Source organism: Sturnira hondurensis, unplaced genomic scaffold, assembly GCF_014824575.4.
Source record: "Sturnira hondurensis isolate 20B ecotype Veracruz unplaced genomic scaffold, ASM1482457v3 Scaffold0021354, whole genome shotgun sequence".
NCBI lineage: Eukaryota > Metazoa > Chordata > Mammalia > Chiroptera > Phyllostomidae > Sturnira > Sturnira hondurensis.
Window position 1 is genome coordinate 19,224,735 of NW_028093985.1, and position 26,784 is coordinate 19,251,518.

A 26,784-nucleotide genomic window follows, 5' to 3' on the forward strand; every position below is an offset into this window, starting at 1 on the left:
TCTGTCTCCATAACACAACAAAGCAAGAACTGCCTCCTACATCTTTTGCCACTACTTCGGAGATGCTCGGAGATGCTCGTAGGAGCGGCAAGAGTTGAGAGGCTTCTGTGGCACAATGAGGGTGTGATGCGAGCAGCTCTGGTGGCATTCGTTTGGCTCCTTGTCACCTGCAGATCACTTCTGCTTCTCCATCACTTTTCAGTCCTCAAATAGGCCCACAGAACAAATCCTCTGAAATCCACAGATGAGTGGCAGTGAGGACAGTAATGATAAATCGCAATGTCTTCACAGCAAATTCTGAAAACCCAGAGTTTAAATGAACAGAAATGTGTTTGTAGGAGAAGCTTTATTTGGGTGTAGTTTACCTACAACAAAATGCATCCATTTTAAGCACATACTTCAACAGGGTTTGACTAATGCTACACACGCCCATATAATCACCTCCAGAGTCAAAATACAGGACATTTCTATCCCTGCAGGAAGGTCCTTTGCACCCTTCCATGTAAATGTCCAAAAGATGATGTTTTTTAAGTAGCAGAACATCTATTTGAACACTTTAAAATTGAGATAGCATAAAAAGAATCTGTTCACTTGCCAGAAACAACATTTAGATCTTCCATTCTTAACATTAAATCAGATAACACTTCTCTAAAGTACAGTTTTAGCACAGACTAGCTACGAATAAGAAGCCGTTGCCACAGAGCTTGCAAACCTTGGCTGCGTTTGAACTGTAACAGTCCCCCAAAATGTGAGTGGGAAACAGGTGTTTAAACCTATCTGACATAGTCTAGAGTTATATAGGTCTCCTACCAAGGCTACACAGTAGGTGGTTAACATGGGTGAGAGGGCTGGGGGAAGAAGGAAGCAAAAATGGAAAGAAAAAGATTCACTTAAAAATGTGATATCACATTTATGCATTTATGTGAAATTATATATGTATATATGTATAAATTCAATTTAAAGTATACAATAATTACAGAAACACTAAGATTCTTACAAAAATTTTAAAAGTCTCCTAACGAATCTCCTTTGAGATATTTCTTGTTTTATGTCTCATCAACTAATTTTCTCTTTCATCTTAAAAAATAAAAACAAGCTAAAATCTAAAGCAAAATATTGATTGATGGAGACTGAGTCTGAGACTTGGAGGGAAAAGTGCTTTCTCAGCCTGAAGCCGAACGCTCTGCTCCGAAAGTGCCTTGCTGCCTCTCTCCATGGATCAATGACAGATGTGTCAAGAGCTTCTCCTGCCTCTGCTTTCTAAGATGCGTGGAGGTTCAGGCAAGTAAGGAACCCAACCCAAATTCCTGACCCTAAACCTGGTGTCTGTCTCCGACGGGAGGGATCTGTAAAAGCATTCTGGAGTTAGCAGGCACTTCCAGCCTGTAGCTATGAAAGTCATGCTTTCTAGTATGATTTCTTTAAACAATGTAAATCTGGTATGCTCCATTAGAAAATGAAAATATGTCTAAAGTTGAATTAGAAATGGACATTGGGCCCTGGCTGGTGTAGCTCAGTGGATTGAGCTCAGGCTGCGAACCAAAGGGTTGTCAGTTCGATTCCCAGTCGCGGCCCATGCCTGGGTTGCAGGCCAGGTCCCCAGTGGGGGCCATGTGAGAGGAAACCATACATTGATGTTTCTCACCGTCTCTTTCTCCCTCCCTTCCACTCTCTAAATGAATAAATAAAATCTTTTTAAAAATGGACATAGGTAAAGAAATATGGTTTAAAAATGTATAATTGCACAACAGAGGGAAAACTGTCTTTTATGTACTTTTTAAAATATAAAAATAATTCATACTAATAAAATGGTAGTCTACAAAAAAAAAGTATTCATAATCCTACCTCCCCAAAGCAATGGTCAAATTCCTTTTGAATTGTTTCTTAGCATATTTAAAGTCCAACTGTATGTTATATTTTGTACCCCAATATTCCACTTAACAGTGTAACATATACATTCTAAATGTGATAAAAAATTATTAATAAATATTGTTAATGTTTGTCATAATTAAGTCATACAAAACAATACTCAGCATTTCCCTAGTGCTGGACAATTAAGACAGATAATGTTTTGGTTATTTTAGCATTATGGCACATAAAATTGTCCTCAGAGCAAAGAAAAACTTTCCTCTTTGGATTTGATTATCCTTTCTAATCATGAGACAAACACATACAATATTAAACTCTGTCCTAGAGCTATTTGGCTAAATGTGTGCATGTCTAGGGCCAAAAGCACATTCATTGATTTTGGGATTAAGATCTATTCACATGTTTTTCAAACAGATATTTCTGTTCACTCAGAAGCACCTGTGCTTGTGTCAGGCTGCAGGGCCTTACTGGTCTTACTACATAACAGAAACGGGCTCCTGGGGCTCACTGGAGCAGCAGGTGGACGACCTGCCACCACCAACCTGTGGCTGGTGAGCTGACTGCCGGATCCACAAGGCTCACTCAGGCCCTTGTGTCAGAGCAAGAAACTTTCCTGCAGCAGGAGAGATTTTTGCAGAGAAATAAGTCATGAGACTGGAGCAGCTAGAACAAATATTCCTGCCAGCAGTAGCACGGAGACTCTGTAGATGAATTAACAAGCACAAGGTTTTATTGACTCCACAGCATCTCATGGCTCCTGCACCTGGCAGCAGCACACTAAATCCCCATGCAAATTGTCATCGTTTTTTAATTATTAGCTCACCTGCTTTTGTACTGTATTATCAGCCAGGTGGAATTTTGTCAGTCTTTTTAGTTGTATTTCCCTTGTTTGTTTTGAACTTTGTTTGCACGTCTGAATGTGTGACAGATTGTATACAATGGGGAATCCACTTCCCAGTTGCATATTTTTCCCTTGGCATTTTATTTAATTGTATTATTAATGTTACTATATTTTAATGCATTGCTCTTCTTCTTTTGGTTAATCGATGTATAGGGCTGATATTAACCAAATGGCAGTGGGTGTTGAAGGTGGGAAACACAGCTAAGAGGGGGTGAGAATTTACCACAGCAGCTTGGCTACAACTAGGTGTCCAGGGAGACACAGTTTGTTCAGAGGTGGAAGGGAGAGAAGTGATAACGGAACCAGAGAATGGAAACAGGGACTAGCTGACAGGTGGAGAAGGAGGAGGAACCAGCTAAAAAGACAAGGTGCCATGCTGCTTGGCACCTGAGGGGAGACTGCTGGTAGGATGTGGTTTGGCCTTGGGGGAGGAACACATAGTAATCAGGGCCTGAGGAAGTTGTTTGGAAAAGAGAATGCTCAGGCACTGCTATAGTGTAGGAAAATGCACACTCGCACAGAACCTAAGACACTGAGAGATGAATGGATGAGTCAACAGACAGGTGGACAAGGAGATGAATGTTTATAGGGATACAGTAGCAATTTTAGGAGCACCAAAGAGGCCCCTGGCCCAAATTATGGGCCTTCAGGGATGCCACCTTTATAAGTTCTTTCCTTTGAGGTGTTCAGTGAGTGGTCCTTGGATTTCCAGATGAAAATGAGCTTGTTTAGAAACTCATGGGATTGGAACCTAATAGTCTTCCATTTAAGAAGCTCTATAGGTTTTATGCATACTAATGGTTGAAATGCCTGCACTAAGGCATCATCTTTTGTCAGGTGCAAAGTCCATGCCAACCTTATCATATCCTTTCTACCAGAGGACCGGTTAGAAGTCACACAGGAAGAGAATAGGTCAATAAACATTTGGTGGTAGAGAAAAATGCCTCTCTAAGTGCCAGCACAAGACCCTAACAAGCAAGAGCTCCCAGAAGGGTCCTCAGGGCTGTTATGAAGAGAAAGAGGAAAGTCAAACCACCATGAGTGCCCTCAGGCGTCAGGAACTAACATATTTCAAGGTCAAATAAAATGCCAGGTGCCTTCACAACTCCTGCCACATTCCATGAGGTTATCAAGGTAGTGAGTGCACGAGTCCAGGAACAGCTCTGCGTGGTTCTGGTTTCCCCCGGGCCGAGGGTTCCCAGGACACAGAACTTCTGAGAAATCTTCAAGCCAACAAAGATGGCTGATCACCGGTTCAGGCTCAGAGAGAGAAATGAGAAGTATGTGAAAAGGAACAGCAGAGCCCAGGGAGACATGTTGCCAAGGGCGCCAAGTAAAAAGTGAGTTTCAAGTAGAAAAGAGCTCTCAATCCTGTCAAATGCTGCTGACGGGGCACTAAGATGCAGACTGAGGAGTGACCACTGGATTTAGTAACAGAGAAGTCACAGGAGACCTTGCCAAGAGCAGTTTTTGTGGAAGGAGTAAGAGACAGAAAAACTGATTTTAGTGATTCGAGATTGTTTTGGCCTACTCAGGCTGCCGTAACGAAATAACCATAGACTGTGTCGCTTAAACAACAGAAATTTATTTCTCACAATTCTAGAGTCTGGGAAGTCTAAGGTCAAGGTGGCAACAGATTTGGTTCCTGGTAAGAACCCTCTTTCTGGCTTACAGACAACTGTCATCTTACTGTGTCCTCACCCTTTCCTGACTGTGTGGGAGAAGGGGTGGGTAGGGAGAGAGAGAAGGGGAGAGAGATTGCTTTTTTATCTTATAAGGACACCAGTCCCCAATCCTGTAAGACTAGGACCCTGCTCTTAAGAGCTCGCCTAACCTTAATTTCCTCCTAACGATCCTATCTCCAAATACAGTCACATTCAGGGTGAGGGTTTCAACATCCAAATGTGGGGAGGGACACAATTCAGACCGCAGCAAAGAGAAACTGGGGAGAGAAAAATAGCAACAACACTCTCAGGGAGTTTTCCTGTGCAGGAAAGGAAAAGAGTGAGTGGTAGCTGAAGGGTATATAGGATCAAAAGAAAGTTGTTTATTTGCTTTAAGGAGAGTGGAAGGGAAAGAAGGGATGTTGGTATCTTTTTTTAAAAATATTTTTATTTATTTATTTTTAGAGGGGAAGGAGAGAGGAAGAGAAACATCAATGTATGGTTGCCTTTTGTGCATCCCCTGCTGGTAGTTAGCCTNAAATGTGGGGAGGGACACAATTCAGACCGCAGCAAAGAGAAACTGGGGAGAGAAAAATAGCAACAACACTCTCAGGGAGTTTTCCTGTGCAGGAAAGGAAAAGAGTGAGTGGTAGCTGAAGAGTATATAGGATCAAAAGAAAGTTGTTTATTTGCTTTAAGGAGAGTGGAAGGGAAAGAAGGGATGTTGGTATCTTGGTGGGAACAATCTAGGAAAGAGGGAATGGGGTCCTTGTTTGGGTAAGAGGGAGTGGGGCCTGAGGACCGCTGGGAGGCACCTGAATGAGAAGCATAGATGGCTCATCGGCTGAAACAGGAGAGGAGACAGAATTTATGGACACGAATTCATGGAGGTCTATAGGTGTAGTGGGTGGGTTTATAAACATCCCCTTCTCATTACTTCTAAAATTTTCGTGGTGAAATAGGAAGGGAAGCTCATCAGCTGAGAGTAATGATACAAGAGGAGCTGAGGGCAGTTTGAGGTCAGAAGAAAGGGTAGGACAGTCATCTAAGGAAGGTAGGAATGGACTGAGGAAACAAAATATAATTGCCAGGGAACAATTAAGAGCCTGCTTAGCACTGAGTGCCCCTTGGGAATGGAAGTCAAACACTCACACGGTATCAGAATTCAGCATGACTCATCCCAGGAGGGAAGGTACGTGAGGGAGGATTGGAAGATTTGAGGTCTGGTCAAATTTTCACCATTTGCTTATGTGAGTCACTTAAGTATCTGAACCTGCCTGTATTTTTATCTGTAAAATTAGGATATTCGCATCTGCACTGCCTACCTGAGGTGGAACATGAGAGATCTTCCAAAACGTCAAGTACTGAACACAGCTTACTTGGAGACTAGAGCAGGTCCAATTAGAACAGCACAAGAACACGTGTGAGGCCTGATGGAGTCCCCAAGTCCAAATGAGATCTTCCCCAGAAAGAATGGCCTAAGGCCATTTGGGATAGCAGGTAGGAGGTGACATAAAAGAAAGACAAAAAAGAAAGTTGAGGAGGACACACTCTACCAACAACCACTGGCTGCTGTGGCCCAGGGCTGGTTGAGGCCAGTTCAGCTGAGGACTCGGAATTCTGCAGACACCCAAGAGGGGGGCTCCCTTGGCCAATACACACTCGGAGGATTGGGTGCCCCTTCCTCAAGACCCTTCACTTCCACTTGTCAGAAAATTGTCCTGGTATACCCACTTTCTTAGAATGAGATATTTTATTGATATATGCCTCAAAAGTTGTTGTAACAAACATGGAAATCTACCGTGTTATTGTGTGAATGGCACCCCTTAGGGTTGTACAGTGCACCCACCACAGAGCAGTTTTGTGCTGGTTGACCCTCAACACTGACCAAGCCCTTCCCTGAACACCACCTCGAAATGAATCCTTCATGCCTATATAGGAAATAATATCAGAATATAATGGCTTTTAAGATCAAAACTGAACATTATTGGGTTTTGTGCTTTAGGCTAGGTACTCCCTGCAGGCCTGGATTCGAAGCGATCTTTTAAGATGATTGACTTCCAGGAAGGATTTTATATATACATTCAGGCAGGAGGGATTTCAAGGGTGTGTGTATTATGTGCAATGTCCTGTTAAAAACTAAGCAGCCATTTAGAGAACAAACAAGTTAGATTCATTTCATTCAGAACCATTTTTCTAGACAAATCATAAAATTTGAAGCTGAATTTAAGGAAAGAATCTCAAAAAGTTCTTTAGCATGGTCAAATCCAGTTGTCCTTTCTCACACAGTCCCTGTATCTCTTTCTTGGATAATTGCATCTTGTAAAATAATCACGAACGATAGATACAGCTTAGTGGATTCCTGGCCTGGTACTCAGGGGAGAACTTCAAGTGCATTATTGCATTTAATCCTGTCTGCCACCCTATGAGGTCCCCATAATTATCTCACCTTACGGATGAGAAAACTGAGAATTAGAGAGGTAACCTTGCCCAAAGTAAACACCAGTAGGTTGAGTGGTCAACGTTCTCACCCACTCTCTTGGTATCCATCCTGCCCTCTGTCACTGGTGTATTGGTCTGTCTTGACAATTGCTAAAATGATGACTAGGATGATATAATGAGCCTTTTGGGCTGCTTAGATAATCACCAAACAGTGTATCTCTACATTTTAAGTGCTTAGTTTAAGCACTAGAAGGCATACCATTGAAGCCAAAACTTACGGGCGGTATTTATCTGTGGGAAGAGTTTGTCATTCAGCATCCTGAACATCCTGTGTCCTCAGAGCAAGGCAAACAGAGCACCATAAGTTGAAAGGCAACTCAGGCAATAATATCATTTCTGTATATGAGGGCAAAGTAGTATTAGCAAAGGATCAAATTCCAATTTTTTAAACATTCAAAATGCTTTTATAGAAAAATATTTCACAGCTGAAATAATTCATATTTTTGGTCAAATAACTAAATAAAATTTTCCCGCAATGCCAAAGTTCAATATTTTAACTGATGTAAAGCCCTGGCCCACTTCACCTGTCATGGCTTCATTGTTTTAGAAACTCCCCCTAGTGGCCTAGAAGTGTTAGCTTCCTCGACTAGCATACTGGAGGAAGATTTGGGAGTAGTGCAGCAATTCATCTTTGTCTACTTTTGAAAATTTAGCCCCTTTAGCCTCATTGTTTTAGATTTTATTATCCAGTTACAGTTGACATTCAATATTATTTTATATTAGTTTCAGGTACATAGTGGTTAGACAATTATATCATTTACAAAATTATTCCCCCCACCCCATCATTCAAGAACCCACTTGGAATCATACCTATTTATTACAATATTATCGACCATATTCCTTATGCTGAACTTTACATTTTGTGACTCTTTCGTAACTTCCAATTTTCTTTGTCTACTCTTATGGGCACTGGTCTCTTACCAAACTGTGAAGGTGAAACTAGAGGAAGGGTGTGAAACAATGGTTTGAAAATAGTCACACCCCACCAAAGACATGAAGGCCCCAGTAATTGTTAGGACAATGAGCATTAAGGAAAACCCTTCAGGCTCCTAAGTTTCAGGGACTTACTGACTCCAGGGGTGAGGGCCGGCCACACTGACATCACAGAGTCTCCCTGCAGTCACAATGCTGCGGGGCCGCCCTGGAAGATGCCCCAGAAATGTAAAGACTTTAGTTAGGATTCAATCAATATCCACTAGTACTTCAGCTTTCTAAGAAAGAAAATTAAAAAAAAAAACCTCTGCTCCCCTTTAAAAAATCAAATCGACAGAAATGAAGCCGGGAAACGAAGCATCATGAGTTCAGGTATTTATCTTATGGATTATTCAAGATCTCTAAATGTCTCATACTTTATTATCTGGTTTATCTTTCATATTACATAGAAACAAGGTAATAAATCCCAAAGAAGATTGCTGGATGGCTTAGGCACAATAGGATGAGAAACCATTCCCTATTATTTAGAACAGTTTGATCTACATGAGTGCATTTCAACAGTTTTCTGAATGTATAATGTATCTGAGATGATAAGCTCTTCTATCTGACTATAGGTGTGACCAGGAGTCTTACGGAGGGGAGGGAACTGGGGTAAGGAAGCAGGGAAGAGGGGAATGTAAAACAAATTGGAAGGCTCCCTTTAACAATTGCCATGTGTACAGAAACTGCCTTTATTTAAGAAAAGAAATTACCACTGCAAAACGTCCCAAGCCTGGGTTCCTGATCTGATTCAGCATTCTGGTTGCCTAGATACAAATGTAAACAAAAGTTCCTCCGGGACTGCAGGGGAACAGTCGGAGGAACCTGATGGCCCCCTTCCTGGCTCAGCGGGTGACCAAGAAAACAAAGTAAGTGCTTGCAGATATTCTCATTAAACATAGAGTATTTTGTTCACCTTCTTTAAAGCTCAGCATTGCTTAGAGAGTTCTAAGGAATACTGGACAGTTGTTCTTTCTTTCACTCTACCCACCTTTCCTGTTTTGTTTTGTTTTGTTTCCTGTGTTAGCAAAGTAAGGAATGACAGCACCGGGTGAAGAGCAAAAGGGGCTCAATTTGCCAATAAAGTTATTGGACTGACTTTTAATGTGTATGGCTAAAAATTAACAAAAATTGATCATTTACTTTTCATTCAAAAGAAACTATGATAAACTTAAGGTATAGATATTATCACTAACATGAAAATGAGAATAGCTAAATGGAATGTCTTTTATTGGTACTTGTCATATCTTTCCAATAAATGAAAAAAATCCAGAGAAGTGTTTTTAGACTTTGCTTTGTGATCCTCATAACACCTGACCAGCAGATGCAGCTTCCTCTGAGGGAAAGAGCCCTGGAAGGCTGGCACGCCGTCGAGCACTGACCAACATTTCTATCTATTGGCTGCATCGCCTACTAGCTGTGTGACTTGCAGCAATTCCTTAACCTCCTTCTTTCTTTTTCTGTGAAATGGGCTAATTAAGCCTGTCATTCAAAGAAGTGGACTTTGTTTTTATTCTATTTTTGTATTGACTTTATTGGAGTGACATTCCTTAATAAAATGATACAGGTTTCAGGTATACAATTCTACAATACAACATTTGAATATTGTATGTTCACCACCCCAAGTCAAGTCTCCTTACATCACCATTTACCCCTCCTTTACCCTCCTACCTCCCCCCACCCCTACTTCCCTCTGGAAATCATCAAACTGTTGTCTGTGCCCATGAGTCGTTTCTTTTGTTTTTATTTGCTTAATTCCTTCACCTTTCTCAAAACAAGCCATTAAAGTAAAGAGCTTAGCAGGTAGAAAGAACTCCATCAATAGCTATAATAGAATTTCAATAGCTATAATATAATTACTATCATTATCTAAATGATCTTGAGCAAGGCCCATTATTTCTCTGCTCCTCTAATTCTTCACCTATAAAAATAATCATCTTAAATTCTTTCTCTAATTAATAAAAATTTCAGTTGCTTAAGGTAACTAACATTATTCTTTTGGTAAAGATAATGATTCCTACCTTACAGAACTGTTGGGAGAATAAAATTACATTATGTATGTGAAAGTATTTTATAGGCATCACCAGACAGGACCACAGTGCTTTATTTTTTAATATATCTTATTGATTATGCTATTACAGTTATCTTACTTTTTTCTCCCCTTTACTCCCCTCCACCCTGCAGACCCCCTCCCACCCACATTCCCCCACTTTAGGTCATGTTCATGGTTCATACATACAAGTTCTTTGGCTTCTACATTTCCTATACTATTCTTAACCTCCCCCTGTCTATTTTTGTACCAATTATGCTTATTTCCTGTATCTTTTCCCCCATTCTCCTCCCCTCCCCCGCCCCACAACTGATAACCCTCCATGTGATTTCTATTTCAGTGATTCTGTTCCTGTTCTAGTTGTTTGCTTAGTTCATTTTTGTTTTCGTTTTAGGTTTCAGTTGTTGATAGTTGTGAGTTTGTTGTCATTTTACTGTTCATAGTTTTGATCTTCTTTTCCTTAAAAAAGTCCCTTTAACATTTCATATAATAAGGGCTCAGTGATGATGAACTCCTTTAACTTGACCTTATCTGGGAAGCACTTTATCTGCCCTTCCATTCTAAATGATAGTTTTGCTGGATAGAGCAATCTTGGATGTAGGCCCTTGCCTTTCATGACTTGGAACACTTCTTTCCAGCCCCTTCTTGCCCGCAAGGTTTCTTTTGAGAGATCAGCTGTAAGTCTTATAGGAACTCCATTGTAGGTAACTGTCTTCTTTTGCCTTACTGCTTTTAAGATTCTCTCCTTCTCTTTAATTTTGGCTAATGTAATTATAATGTGCCTTGGTGTGTGCTTCCTTGGGAGGGACCACAGTGTTTTAAAGGTTTATTATGTAAATAATAATATTATTATTATTTTCACCCAGTGGGTACCCAGGTGAAAACTGATACATGTAAAAAATCCCATAATAAGCATCAAGTTCTTTGTGAGAATTTTTATGTAATTGCATTCTAGCTTGTAGAAATAGGGATGAAACAGAGCTGACTCCTATATGCAAACAGCAAAGACATAAAATTTATTGTCTTAGATACATTTTTAAAATGCATGTAAGAAATAAATGTATCATGATGTTAATGACTTTTGCTCTCTTTGTTTATCTCATGGCATATATACACTAATTACTGAAATTCTGCAGCACACCAAAAAGTATATTTTTTGCCAATCTAACGAAAAAGTGGATATAATTTTGATTTTTTTCACACCAGATGATAGTGTGAAAAAATTTTCACAATTTGTTGTGAAAATTTGTTGTTGTCATTCTTTATTTGACAATGTAAAGGAACAGAGGTCAGTGCACCTGACTAAACAGTCGGGTCCTGCAAGTCATGCACCAAAGTGGCTGCCATACACACTGGTTGAAAATCGCTCCCCTACGTAATAGAATTATAAGTGAAAAAACTTTTTTTCCTATATCTTTTATTTTTTATAATTTTTCTATTTTCCTCATCTATCGGGTTTAACATTTGTTACTTTAAGAGCACATGAGTTGTAGGTGTGTTAAGGGATACTACCCATGGTTTCCCAAATAAGACTTAAAAATTAATGAAATAAAATACCACAAATACCCAGTGTTTTCACTTGAAAAGGAAAAAAAGACAATAACTCAGTCATTTAGTGTCCTTGGACAAAACACTCATCATTACTCTTTCACTCCACAGTACTTACAAAGGGCTACTAGGTGCCAAACATATAAGGATGGGGACCCGCCCATTGCTGGGGAAATATCAGCAGCAGACCTGCACGGGCCAGGGGTAGCAGTGGAGGGGTGAGAAGGAACGAGCTGGCATTAGCAGGTGAAGGTCCAGGGCTCAGCACTATTCCAGCAAAAAACTGGGGTGAAAACATGAACCAGACCAGACCAAATGAGGCCCATCATGGTCTTCAGAACATGGATCTGGGTACCCAGTGTGTCATTACATCCTGTCTTTAGGGGAAGAGCAGGTCTCAGAGCATGAGACCCACTGCAGACCCCACTCCTTAGCAACGGGGAGAGAGGGTTCAAAGCACTCAAACCCTGGTGGCTTGAGCCCGTTCTGGTTGTCTACCACCAAAGAGACTTAAATTAGTGGTGGTAGTTTCTTAGGCATCTGCCAAAGGAATGGTTTCTGTGTCTGGCTCTTAACTCTTTCTGCTCACCATTATGGTATATAATAACATAAACCATGTAGAATGTCTTAGGAACATATTTTAGTTTTAAAATGAAGTGAAATTCCACTCTTCTCTCCCTATTGAATCCAGTTCAGTGACAGGTATGAAGACGAAGATAAAAATATGTTCTGTTTTCAAACTTAAAATAAAAAGAACATTGAAGTTGAAAAGTTCCAGCATATTCAAAAGCAGGGAGTACATATTGATCCTCTTTTTCCCCTAGAATTGCTACAAAATTATGAACTTTCAGACACATAGAACTTTCTAATGGTACAATTTTATTGAACTAGTTAAGTGATCATATGGCCAGCTGTGTTTACTAATAGTGGATAATTGTGTTCTGACTTTTATTTCTCATTGCCTATAATAATCTTATATCCAGCTTTATTAAAGAACAAAATTACCTGGGTAGCCTAGTTTTCTAGATATTGAGGGTTTTTTTAAATTTAGCTGATTTCCCTCTAAATTCAGTGTATCAGGAATAATTTACTCTCTGAGGACTTCTTTAGTAATTCAGCCAGTAACCATTGGATATTTCATTTAAAAATTATCTAAGAATAATCCATGGCTTTGATCTTCCAAAAAGTCTTTCCTGACTGGTACCAACTCTGTGGAAGCTCTCTAGCATCCCCAGTACTTGATTTTGGTTTTAGTCTCTAGCAATACAAAGGGGCCGTGTGCAAGGTTAACTAGGCTGATAACATCGAGTTCGTAGTTTGTTGACATGGTAAAGCTGAGGAGAGGCTGCTGGGTGGAAGGAAATGGGGGACATCTGTAATAGCATCAACAGTAAAAAAAAGAGACAAGCCATTCACAAAAGGCCACATACTGTTGTATGTTTCCATATATATGGAATATCCACAATAGGCAAACCTATAGAGACAGACAGCAGATGAACAGTCACCAGGGCCTGGGTGGAAGAAAGAGCAGAGAGGGGCTGCTCACTGGGCGCGGGGCTGCCCCTCAGAGGGATGAAAATTTTCTTGAAGTAGATACTGGGTTAGTTGCACAACACTGCAAATGTACTGCATACCACAAAATGGAATAGTTAAAATGGTAAATTTTATCTTACATGTATTTCATTGCAATAAAAAACATATTACTAAAAAAATTAAGAATGTATGTCAGAATAAGATAGATAGGATTTCCCCATGAACTGCTTGATGATACATTTTAAATTCATGACCTTTGTTTTAGGTAAGATTATCTCCAGCCAACATGTCAACCAAGAAGTCTACCGATCTAATTGAATATGTTGACAAGTAAGTCTGCAAATTACAACTACTTTTAACTATTTACTGTATTAATGAATCAGTTTGAGATTAAAAGGGCTGAATGAGATCTGTGAGTTCATCCAAACTAGGCCTCTGGTTTACCGTCTCAGGAAGTCTCTCCGTCCCATTCCTCTTGGGCTGACGAAGCAAGCTGATTTTACCGTCTCCCCTTTCTCCCCCAGGTTCCCGTATATTTATGAATAAAATAATGCAACATAGTCAAGGAATGGCATATAACAGAATCTGATATAGTTAACAATGACTTTAAAAATAAACCAAATAAATCTTTTAACATGTCACGATACAAAGTCAAGAAAAATTTAAATATATTAATCATCAGGAAACTTTGATTGCGCTGTTTATAGTGCCACACCTAGAGCTCATCCAGGGAAGAGGGACAGCCCTGGGACTTGGAAATATAACATTACTGATCCACGGGCAATGTCCAAAAGATCCTAGAATCCCAGTTGGAAAAGGTGAGGTCACAGAGGCAATGCATGATAAGTCTGAGTTGTTCTCTATTCCACTTGCCAAAGGGAGATTTAGTCTTGTAGACCAATTACTGTTTTCAGGGCCCTGGAGTTAGTACCGGGCTTCCCACAATTCTCCGCATGACCTCAGTCAGGCCCACAGTCTCTGTCTCTGGGCTTTGACCCTTTCGCTTGCCAAATGAAGAGCTTAGACCAGAACCTCCCTAGGACCCACTGCAGCTTTGAGATCATTCTGATTCTGAAATATACGACATGACAGCAGGTGGAAATGACCCAATGAAATGAATCAATGTGAAGAGAAAAATTTACATACTAAATTTTCATCATACAAGTACCTTGAACAATAGGATGATAGTTTTCAAATTCACTCATTTTCATTATGATATATTCACAATTAAGAATTTCCCGGTTCCTTAACCTATTCAGTATAATACATTCCGAATAGTATAACCATAGTATTTTGACCCTTGTTTTCATGCTACCCATAACTTGTATTTGGACTATAATTTAGAGAAAACAAAAGCAGACAAGGAAAAGTAATTCTTTACTGTTTAAATGACATCTGGACAGATAACATTTTTTTCTGAGTGAAGGAAAGTGAGTGTGGTGTGCACAGAAATAGTGATCATTGTAGGATGTATTAACTCACTGCCATTCAAGGAGAAAGGGAGACCTGGTTCCACCTGAATTTTCATGTGGCCAGTGGAAAATAGAAATCATTCTTCTGCTCCATCAAACTCCAGTAGAAACCTAAGTGGAATTCTTTGGTGCAGGCTGGTCACCTACATCCCAGGAGATGAGAGAACAAATTCCTGAAAGATGGCAACAGACTTAAACCCAAGGACACTTTTTGCCATTTCTTGGATTCAGGAGGAACTAAACAAGAGAAAGGGGAAGAAATATTCTATAATTCAAAGCAAAAGCATGATGATTATCTGGCGGCAACATTTATTTCTACCTTGAGCTACCCAACATCTCTTGTGCCCTAAGCCATGTATCTAGAACTTTCTGTGCAGCACCTGAGATGGTCAGTTTTCTTTCCTTTAATCTCCCAGAACAGGCTGCAAGGTCCCTAAAGGCAACAACTCTGTGACCTCATGTTTCTGATACCCCTGGAGTCGCCTACAGGGTACACTGTAGTCCACAGTTCCCAAGGAACTGTAGTGGACAGATTTCATGGGGAGTCATGGGGAGACAATGGCATGTTAACGGCTCTTCTTAGAACAGTAGATTCCCAGTGAGCTGATTAACTGGAACAGCAAACAGGCATTAGGGCATTTCAAACACCAGTGCAGGTATTTTGAATTGACCTGTCGAATCCAATAAAATGAACATAAAAACAGTCATGTTCAAAATAACTTCATCCTTCAAGTCATAGTATTCATTGAGTGGCAACAAATTTATTGATATGCAGAGAACTTAAACAAGTAAAAGTCATTGACTCATTAAACTGCCTGAATATACAGTGTTACATAGTCTCCTTGGTTCTCTGCCTTATAGATCTATCTAGGTATACTTATAGGTAATACTAAAACCAAACAACAACAACCAAAAAAACCCCAAATCCAGCAACAAAAGATGTAATGCCTGTCTTATGAACAAGGCTTGACTAAAGATACGGACATTAAAAAGGCAAGCAGACTGAGGGCACTTCTCAGTCTCAGGCAGTTGGAGCAACACCCACACACTACCAGTGCTTGTTAAATGCTAGGTCATATGAATAATCCATGGGGCAGGAGGAGGCGGAATGCTTGCAATCACTTCTCTGACAATTATGGTGACACTCTATTAAAGGCAGTGAATAATTTTGATCTCCATGTGTTTATTCACCATAGACAGACATCCGCTGATTTTTATAACAGTGTTTCCAATGCTTGTTTAAGCCTAATTGAGCAGAAATCACCAAAGCTTTTTTTTCCTTTTTGATCTTTTTCTTCCACCAATGAAAGGAGCAGTGCAGAGAGGCCAGGCACCCAGGTCTAGTCTAGAATCCACCCCCATCTAGCTGTGTGGCCCGAGAAAAAGAAAGGCCCTCTTCTCCGGGCAATGTCTGCCTCCGCTGTACAGCAGAGCGGGAGCTCAGGGGTGGGAAATGAGCAGCCTGAGTCCCAAGGGCTGTCTGTGTTCCAGAGAAGGCCCTGATAGAAAACAGTATGGAATTTTCTCAGAAAACTAAAAATGGATCTGCCTTTTGACCCAGCAATTCCACTGCTGGGATTATACCCTGAACGCTGAAACACCAATCCAAAAGAACCTATGCACCCCTATGTTCATAGCCAAGTAGCCTGTACAGTAAGTAGGCTGTACAGCCATTACAGTAGCCAAGTACTGGAAGCAACCTAGGTGCCCATCAGTAAATGAGTGGATCAAAAAACTATGGTACATTTACACAATGGAATTCTATGCAGCAGAAAGAAAGAAGGAGCTCCTACCCTTTGCAACAGCATGGATGGAACTGGAGAGCATTATGCTAAGCGAAATAAGCCAGGTGGTGAAAGACAAATATCATATGATCTCACCTTTAACAGGAACCTAATTAACAAAACAAACAAGCATGCAAAACATAACCAAAGACACTGAAATAGAGAATAGGCAGCCAGTGACCAGAGGGGAAAGGAGAGGGAATTTCAGGGGGAAAAGGGGAAGGATTTACAGGAACTAGTATAGAGGACACATGGACAACAACTAAGGGGGGTGAAAATGGGAGGGAGGTGGGGAGCTCTGGGGGGATGGGCTGGAATGGGAGTAAAAGACAGAAAACTGTACTTGAACAACAATTAAGTTAAACAAATAAACAAACAAGAAAAATATAACCAAAGATACTGAAATTGAGAACAGGATGACAGGACCAGAGGGGAGAGGGGAGAGAATTTCAGGGGAAAAGGGGGAAGGATTTATAGGAACTAGTATAAAGGACACATGGACAACAACTAAGGGGGATGGAAATGGGAAGGAGGTGGGGAGCCCTGGTGGTGGGCTGGGTTGGGAGTGGGGGATGGAAAACTGTACCTGAACAACAATTAAATAAAATAAAAGACAAAAGACCCCAATTTACAAAAGACCCCAATTTCATTTCCAGGACATGGATTAGAAAGATACCTTCTATTTCTCAGCTCTGCCCACCATTTCTCATAAATATTTTTATGTGGTAAAGTAAGTGGCTAAGATTTAAGAACATACATTATTTACCCATAGGATTTAATTTTAAATGGAAAACAAATTTCTCCCATGAATTAATTTCTATATTTCTCAATTGACACTCCTTAAAAAATGCCTCTTGCCACTGAATCAAATAATTTATAAGGTCTCTTCCATTCCTAAGATACTACAGTCTTCCAAAATCAGTTATTACCATTTATTCATGTGGCAAATACTTATTGAGTGTCTAATATGTGCCAGACAATATGCTTGGAACTTGGAGAGTCATCAGTGAACAAAACAAAGACCTCTGCCTCAAGGGCTTCTGTCCTAGCAGGAGGAAGGGACGCACGTTGGTGGGAGTCTGACAAGGGTGGGCCCTACTGAGCACTGACTCTTGAGTGAAAACCAGATGAGGGAGTTGGCCCAGTGGGCCTCTCAAAGAAGAGCAGTTTCTAAGGCAGGAACAATCCCGTGGTGTGGCAGAAAGAGCAAGGGGGTGAAGGTGGCTGGAATTAAAAGAAGGGAAGTATGAACTTGAACTATGCTGCTGTCTGGATGAGAAAAATGAAATTGTTTTGTACTGAGGGGTTGTCTGTGCTGAGCTATAGCCGATACATATCTCAGGTTTCCTCTCTGTAGTAAATTTTGGGAAGAGGGTCTGGCTGACAGCCAAAATATGGTATTTAAAATGTGGATACATAAAACTATCAGTAAGTCAAATGGGCAAAATAGTCCATGATTAACGATTTCTCCCCATGATGGAATATGGCATTCAGGCTCTAGAAAGTATTCATCTTCAAGGGTTTGTTGTCAGTGCTGTGGCAGATGTTTTATTATACCATGACATACTGCGTTCGTTGCTACGTGATGAAGATGGATATTTCACATTACAGCACACAAGAAAGAAGACAAAACACGGTTGTTTTGAGCTTTCTATGGGATAAGTCATGTTAGGCTGGGGATTTTCAGGTCTCATTTTGCAATGTCATATCCATCTTGAAGGGCAACTAGCCCCCAGGTAAGAAAGCTCAAAAGTGTGTGTACAGTTTATGAAGAAAGGGATGCATGGGGCCCTTGGTTAGTTTTTTATTACCCGGTGGACCCTCCCTCGCTCTGAGCAGTTCCCTGGCCCCACTGACCACATTTATTTTTATAGCTCCCAGATCTCACTCAGCACTAATCATCTTATTTAACTCTCACAGTAACTCTAAGAGGTGAACAATGTTACTATTTTAAAGACAAAGACAAGACACTGGGGTTCAGAGGAGTCAAATATTTGCCCAAGGTCACACAATGGTATGATTGAACCAGAAATTTATGTCTGTGTTTCTTCAAAGACTATTTTCTTTTTCTTTTTTAAAGATTTTATTTATTTATTTATCTTTAGAGGGGAAGGAGAGAAGGAGAGAAACATCAATGTATGGTTGCCTTTTGTGCGTCCCCTGCTGGGAGTTGGCCTGCAGGGAACTGGACTACAACCCAGGCATGTGCCCTGACTGGGAATCGAACCGCGATCCTCTGGTTCGCAGGCCCACGCTCAATCCACTGAGCTACACCAGCCAGGGCAAAGACTATTTTCTTAATCACACCTCTACCCACACTCCCTACCAGCTACACACACGCCCACCCTGAGGCATCCTCATCTCCAGCCCCTTCCTTAGAGTATGAAAGATGTTATAATGCAATCAAAGATTTCCGCTCTTCCTCCACAGGTGCTCCAGACTCAGAGCATTTTACGTGCAACCTTGAGGCACTGCCATAAGGCACCGTGCAGTCCTTCATTCTTCCCTGTCTGGCACCTTCTCACTGCCCAGACCTGTGATGGGCAAGACTCTGAGTGTGTGTGGGCACAGCTGTAGGGATTTGCGTTACCCACAGTACCTTCCCCCAGATCTGGCCCGGGTGAAGTTTAGTCCCTCTCAGCCCAGGAGGCTCTCTGGACTCTTGCCACACCCAAGAGCTTCTGCTCAAGTGTGAGAACTCCACTGTGGTAGGACTGAGACCAGTCTCGGTGCTCGAAATGTCAGAGCAGAGAGGAAGCCCCTCTAACCTCTGGTCTCAAAGAGGGCCCTGAGGACTCCAAGGATAGATATGAGCCTGGTGGAGGAAAATTAATTGGGGTGAAAATTATATAATATTGGGAGCAAGCTATACATTAAAAATCAGAGTAATAAATACATCTTATATCTCAGGAAAATACAAATACAACAGGAAGAGCTACTAATTGGTCTAAACAAAGCTGCTGTGATGGAGGAGAAAGAGTCAAAGAGGCAGATTGAAATGTTCCCTGGTTGGGTTACTGATGATTTCTGAGCCTCAGTTTTTATCTTAATTGGGGCACTTTCACTTATGCCATAGAGTGGTTGCAGTGATAAAATGAAATAAAACAATGTTTATGAAAGTGATAGGTTGACTATAAGCACTATATAGAAAAAAGAGAGTGTAATAATAAATTCTTTAGATTTCTCCAGGAACTCACCTCAAGTCATTTCCCATCTGTAATACTTTCTGAGGGATGCCAAAACACAAAAGCACAGACTGGCTTAAAACTACAGCAATTTATTGTCTTACAGTTCTGGAGGTTGGAAGCCCAAAATAAAGGTGTCAGCAGGGTTGGTTCCTTCCAAGGGATCTGAAGGACAGTCTGCCCCATGTCTCTGTCCTCTCTTCTGGTGACAGTCGGTAATTCCTGGCATTTCTGGGCTTGTAGATGCATCTCTCCAACCTCTGTCTTCATCTCCACATGGTATTCTTCCTGTGTGTCCCTGTCTTCACATGGCTATTCTTATAAGAACGCTGGCCATATTGGATTAGGGGCCCAGGCTACTTCAGTAGGACCTCATCTCAGTCATTTACATCTGCAACAACCCTATTTCCAAATTAGGTCACATTCTGAGGCACTAGGGGTTAGGACTTCAACATATCTTATGGGGAGGGGTGCAATTCAGCCCATAACACTTTCTAATAATTAGCAATAACTATAATAAGGATGCATGTCTGTAAAACCTGCAGGAAGGACAAAGCACTTTAGGTATATTATTTAAATTGACTCCCCAGGCAGTGGGGCAGAAGTCATTATCTCTATAGGACAGATAAGGAGGTGTCTTATGGGCAACCTAAAAGAGGTTAAAGGTAGTAAGTGGCAGTGGCAGAACTTGAACCCAGGTCTTCTGATGCCAAGTACAGTGTCCTTCCCCTGCAGATGCACATAAATAACACGCACCCTTCAAAATAACAAAGTAATGTGGAAAAGTGTCCCAGGAGCACTAACATGCAATAGGAACTCTGAAAGTCATCAGAACAATTTGCTGCTGCAATTCACATACGTTCCACCTGTAAGAGTAACCCAGACACACAGTATGCCCTCATTCACATGGGGACTCTGGACCACGTGCCAACCTGCTTGGCTTCATAAGAAAGCCAATCACAACAGGTACATCATTAATTCTGTAATTTTATTATTTTTTAAGTTTTTCTTTTTATTTTTCTATTAAATTTATTGGGGTTACACTGGTTCATTAAGATTATGTAGGTTTCAGGGGTGCATTTCTGTGATACATGATCTGTATATTGCTTTGCGTGCCCACCGCCCACAGTCAGATCATCTGCTGTCACCATGTATTTGGCCCCTTTACCCTTTACTAAATTTACTGAACATGAGGAGTTTGTCTCATGCAATTTTCTCTACAAAAGGTCCACAACCAATTTTCTTCTCCAGTCTCCTCTTTGCCTGGTCACTATTTGGCATCCTCTCCATTCAGACCTCGGTGCTGGCCTAACCCTACTGGCCTTGGTCTGCTTCCTCCTGGATTTCACCCACCAAAACCTCAATTGCATCCCTTCCCCTAGAACATTGAGCCCTTTATAAAACTCAGCCCAGAGGGTCCTATAACTATCCAAATCCTCCATCATGGTTATAAACAAGCAATAGAGAAATGTCAGAAAGTATATTTTCAATTTCATTGCTACGCTACACACTGAGGTTATTTTTTGAGGCATCAAAAATGTTCTGTAAAATTTCAATATACAAGGTCTGTCCAGAAAAAGTCAAGCCATTGTTAATATAATGGTTTGCATGACATCAATGTAACCTGGCAGCCAAGGAGTGTGGACTAGAATGCATACGCATGAACGATGACAACTTCACTGTACCAGTCAGTGGGGGTGGTAGACGCCATTGAGTGAACATGTGTACTGCGTAGCCGTCGCATTCAAAATGATTGAGCAGAACAATGACGTGCATCGAATTTTGCGTTAAACTTGAGCATTCCTCCCTGGAAACTATTCTGATGATTCAGAAGGCTGCAACTATGGGCAACTGGAGATTGGCAGCTTCATCGTGACAACGCGCCCACTCACGCATCACATCTCTGTCTCGTGCAGAGTTTTTTGGTGAAACATCAAATCACCCAGGTGACTCAGCCCCACTACAGCCCAGATTTGGCACCCTGCAACTTCCGGCTTTTCCCAAAACTAAAATCACCTTTGAAAGGGAAGATATTTCAGAGGGTCAATAAAATTCAGGAAAATACTGTGATGGTGACTGGGAAAACTGTGTGAGGTCCCAAGGTGCCTGCTTTGATAGGGACTGAGGCATCATTGTCTTATGTACAATAGTTCTTGTATCTTGTCTCTTCTCCAATAATTGTCTCTTTTTCATGTTACATGGCTGGATATTTTCTGAACAGGACTCTATGCACTGTGAATGTAATCAGTCATATATTAATTAGATCTCACAAAAAATGAAAATTTTCTTTAGTTATGCCCTTTCATGTTCTAGAAAATAAGTTAAATTTTCAAATTTTTGTGTCTTGACTATTAGAGGTTGCCAAAACGGTTCTCAGAATCTTCTAAGTAAATTTAGTTCTTTCTTCACAAGAACAGAACAAGCAGGGAAGTGAGAGGCTCCATGTACCCGTGCATCTGCCAGCGACAGTGCAGCTCGTGTAAGTCACGCGACTGCAGAGCAGGAGAACTCAGAGTCTGTGGAAAATCTGTTCAGGTTCGGTTGTCAGCTGCATCATCGATGATTTATGTAAATCCCAAATCTCTCTCTGAAAGTCCCCTAGTGAGTCTTCCTCCTGTGCTTCGTAGCTCCATCTGGACCTGTCTGGAATATTCAGTTACATTTCCTTTCACAGTTAAATTGACATATAAGTCCCACCGATACACTGCACATACTAACAAAGGAGTGAATGGTTTTCACGTGCTGAAAGAATCATGGGGGCCACACTTTGCTACAGCAAACACTGTTCACAGGTGCATGCTTCCAGTTGTTAATTCAGAAAAGTTGATTTGAAAACCTTTCTTATGGTGAATGGAAATAGAAAAAGATCTAAGGTCTGTGTTCATCTTGTAGGAATCAGGTAAATGGAACTAAGCAGAGCATTATTAGGTACTTCATTAAGCATCATTAATAAGTTGTCATAATAACACTCCAACTAATAGTCAATCTTAGGTATAAAAATTTTTCAAAAAAGAACACCCCCCACTTTAATATAACATAACTTCAAGAAATAAACTTTAAGGAAAAAAACCAACTATAGTTCAGAATTTATGTCACTTAATGTCCTCCTGGTTGCAGGCAAATACATTTACATAGCACCAGGCACTACTCTCCTTAGAGGCTTCCTCCGGTGCGCAGCCACACTGAGGCCAGCCATGACAGGAAGGGCCACAAGCTGGCGTCTGAGCAGAGTGGCAGCCTCATTTCACCGACACATCTGCTGGCTTAGGTGCTTCCTCATCTCCCTCTGGGTACAGTCTCGACACCAGCCGACAGCACACCGGAAGAATGAGTGCACACGGGTCCTGCCTAATCCTGGACTGCAGAGCAGCTGTATGGCATGTGCTTCCCACGTGTCATCTCAGAATTTACAACCATACTGTGAAGCAGGCCCTGTTAGCCCTGTGTGAAGATGAATGAACAGAAACACTCGGTTGGAAAGGGGTAGAACCTATGTCCTACCTTCAGTCTATCTTGCTTCTCAACTTGCCAAGGTTCTTCTGTGTAACGTGAGAAATCATGTCCCATATTTCACACGTCAGCACGTTATCACACAGGGTCCGGCAGAGGTAACGCCGGCCTGAGTGTGGTTGATACGGTATGTGAATGTCTTGCATGAGATGGACAGCAATTTGAACATTTCACCGAAAATATCATATGGTCTGCCTGAATAAGATGCTATTATAATACAGAATTGCATGCTTATGATTTTGTGATAAAAGCTGTTGTAATAAAAAGGGGCATTATTTGTGCTGAACCCTGTATATCCTGCATAGGGTTCTTGACTCGCATGACCAGTTTTTAAACAGTGCTGTTCAGTTGTTAGAATACATTAGAATCACGTAAGTGCTCGTTTGAAACACATATTCTTGCTCTCCTGTTCACAGCCCCAAGATTAAGATTTAGTAGGAGAGTGGTAGAACCAAGGAATCTGTATTTTAACAGCTTCTCTCCCTTCCCCGGCCCCATAATACTAATTCAAGCTTATGAGAAACACTGAATTACACTAAGTTCCCTGAGGAATGAAAGTATTATAAAGTGTGTATGGACTAGATTAGACATTTAGTAAATTCTGACAAACTGACGTATTTCTATTGCAACTGACATTTTGATCAGTAAGTTATTAAATACAGATATAGTGTTTTCAGGTGCACATTAAAAATAAACCTCCAAACAAAATAGCTTAAATGTAAGAGCAATGATTAGTTCACATGAAAAATCTGGAATTTGTTTAATAACAGGCTTAACAACATCATCAAGAACCCTCATGTTTTTTTATCCTTTCTGCTTGCCATCCTCTTTCCCACCATGATCAGATGGCCCCAAGAGTTCCAGGCATCAGGCACAGATGTGACAACATCCAGCAAAGACAAGGAAAGTTTCTTCCTGTGTGTCTCTTCTTGAAGGCAAAGAAGCCTTACCCAGAAGCCCACAGTAGGTTTCCCCTTGAGTCTCACTGGCCAGAATTGCTTCATATACTTCTGCCTAAACCAACTGCATCTCAGCCCAGAAGGATGAGGCCACCATGATTAGTTCGCTCCCAGCCCCAAAGGACACAGGGGGCAGGAGGATGAAGCAAATCAGGCAGAATGGAAGGAATGCAGCATAATTTACAAGTCTCAGCATGGAACTGAAGACTGAAGATCAAATACCCTTTCCCTGGCAAATCCTCCAATCAGATTGTCTAGAGGCCAGAAAGAAGCACTAGCTCCGAAAAATAATGAGAGAATCCACCGTCCACCACTAGGCTCTGAGTCACCATCAGTGGGGCTGGACATCCTCCTCCCTTCTGCCTGTGACTCAGACAACCAGGGTAGCACTGTCAGCATGCTGGGGCTTTGGAGGAATGGGTTTAATCTAGATGAATATCCACTTGGTGATTCTCCAGGAGAACACCGTGAGCCAAATGAGTGGTAGATGGAATCTGATTAATTGAAACCCATTAGCAAAGCCTTTTTCATTGCTCAGATGTGCAGGTAGTAGGAAAGCGGAGCCTCTCCCAGGCAGAGGCTATTTTATGCGGCGTGAGAGAGGAAACTGTACATCTTGAAGTTCTAATACCTTGTAACTTCATGAAACCATTATTTTCTACAATTTTCCAACAACTGAGCTGTAAGGGAGCAAACAGCCAGAGAAGTCAGTCAGTCAGTCAACAAATATCTATTGACCACCTACTATGTGTCAGTCACTCCTCTCAGTGTTGGGACACTGTGTAGCCAGTTAGAGCAACTGGCCAAAAGCCGTTATTCTAGTAATGGAGGGAAGAATGTTAACACAAACAAGTACATAAGATAGTTTTTGGTGATAACAGATGTTACGAAGAAGATGAAATGGTGTATTATGAGAGAAGGTGACCAAGGAGAAGCCTTGTCTGATGTGGGGGTATTGGAATGGAGACCTAAACTATGAAGGATGCAGCCTAGAAGTGGCTGCAGGGAAAAGCCTTCCAAGCCGAAGAAACAGCAGGTGCCAAAACCTGGGCTGGGAACTAGCTTGGCTTGTTTGAGGAACAGAAAGAGGGCCTATGTGGTGCAATGCAAGGGAGTGGAAAGAAGAGTAGGAGGAGAAGAGGTTGAAAAGGAGAGCAACGATTTTCTCCTCAGAGAATGGGTAAGCCATCAGAGGGTTTTAAATAGGCAAGTGCCATCATCTACACTTTTAGAAAGACCGCTCTAGCTGCTCTGTGGAGGGTGCACTCTTAGTTAGAAGGGAAAGTAGAAAAGAGAATGGTGTCCAGGACATGGACATGGAGAGTGGGGGCGATTCTGTCATTTCCACTGCCACTCTGCTAGGTCATAAGAGTAGCATTAATCAAAATGCATCCCAGGACTTCCACCAAGATGGAGGCATAGGTGGAAACACTGTGCCTTCTCCCACAACCAAGTTTGAATACAACAAAGGTTTGGAGAAACAAAGACACAACCAAAGGACAGAAAATTGAATTATACGGAAGTCCGACTACATCTAACCGTTCAACGGGGACGGTAAGAGGGGCGGAGCCAGCAGCGAGCGGGGTCGGGCAGGACAGGGCCCCCGACCAAGGTGCACAGGCACACGGGAACCAGTTGGAGTGCGGAGCACACCGCGGGCACATATTCGCACACAGTGAGACAGACCACGCAGGCCCAAGGGGCGCGAGGGCTGACGGCGGTGGCACACTCACGTGCAGTGGGACGAAACGCGTGGGCCCAGTGAAGGTGACTGTGGCACCGATGAGGGCCGGGGCGGCAGGTGGCAGACGGGACGCCAGAGTCCCTCTTGGACCCCGCCCCCACATACAGCGTCACAACCCAGCGACTTAGTTGCCCTGCTCTGGTGAACATCCTGCTCCTGCTACGTAACAGGCACGGACAGCCCAAAAGATGGCCCAAGAAGAACTCAAAGTCCCAGAGCCAATAACTCTAAGCGACCGAGAAATTGCCAGCCTCTCAGAAGCACAATTCAAGACACTATTTATCAGGATGCTCACAGAACTGGTAGATTATAGTCACAAATTAGAGGAACATAGTCACAAATTAGAGGAACATATGAAGGCTAAACTAATTGAAATGAAGGGAGATGCACAGGAAACCAATAGTGATGGAAAGGAAACTGGGACTCAAATCAATGGAATGGACCAGAAGGAAGAACAAAACATCCCACCAGAAAGGAATGAAGAAATGAGAATTCAAAAAAATGAGGAGAGGCTTAGGAACCTCCAGGACATCTTTAAACGTTCCAACATCCGGATTATAGGGGTACCAGAAGGGGGAAAGAAACAGCCACGAGTGGAAAACTTATTTGAACAAATAATAAAGGAGAACTTCCCCAGTCTGGCAAAGGAAATAGACTTCCAGGAAATCCAGGAAGCTCAGAGAGTCCCAAAGAAGTTGGACCCAAGAAGGAACACACCAAGGCACATCATAATTACATTAGCCAAGACTAAAATGAAGGAGAGAATCCTAGAAGCAGCAAGGGATAAGGGGACAGTCACCTACAAAGGAGTACCCATCAGACTGTCAGCGGATTTCTCAAAAGAGACCTTACAGGCAAGAAGGGGCTGGAAAGAAGTATTCCAAGTCATGAAATCCAAAGACCTACAGCCAAGATTGCTTTATCCAGCAAAACTTTCATTTAGAATGGAAGGACAGATAATGTGCTTCTCAGATAAGGTCAAGTTCAAGGAGTTCATCATCACCAAGCCCTTATTATATGAAATGCTAAAGGGACTTATATAAGAAAAAGAAGATGAAAAAGATGAACAGTGAAAGGACAGCAAACACACA

The 26,784-nt window shown here is 41.6% G+C and overlaps 1 protein-coding gene across 1 annotated transcript in view; it reads left to right on the plus strand.

The window, feature by feature from the left end:
- The first annotated feature begins 279 nt into the window (after positions 1 to 279).
- FAM81B (family with sequence similarity 81 member B) overlaps positions 280 to 26,784 on the plus strand; it is a 63,715-nt gene continuing 37,210 nt past the window's right edge. Inside the window, exons 1-5 of the mRNA XM_037032407.1 lie at positions 280 to 330; positions 2,284 to 2,420; positions 8,484 to 8,520; positions 8,610 to 8,777; positions 13,305 to 13,369. Coding sequence (XP_036888302.1) covers positions 280 to 330; positions 2,284 to 2,420; positions 8,484 to 8,520; positions 8,610 to 8,777; positions 13,305 to 13,369 — 458 coding nt within the window. The remainder of the gene's footprint in view (positions 331 to 2,283; positions 2,421 to 8,483; positions 8,521 to 8,609; positions 8,778 to 13,304; positions 13,370 to 26,784) is intronic.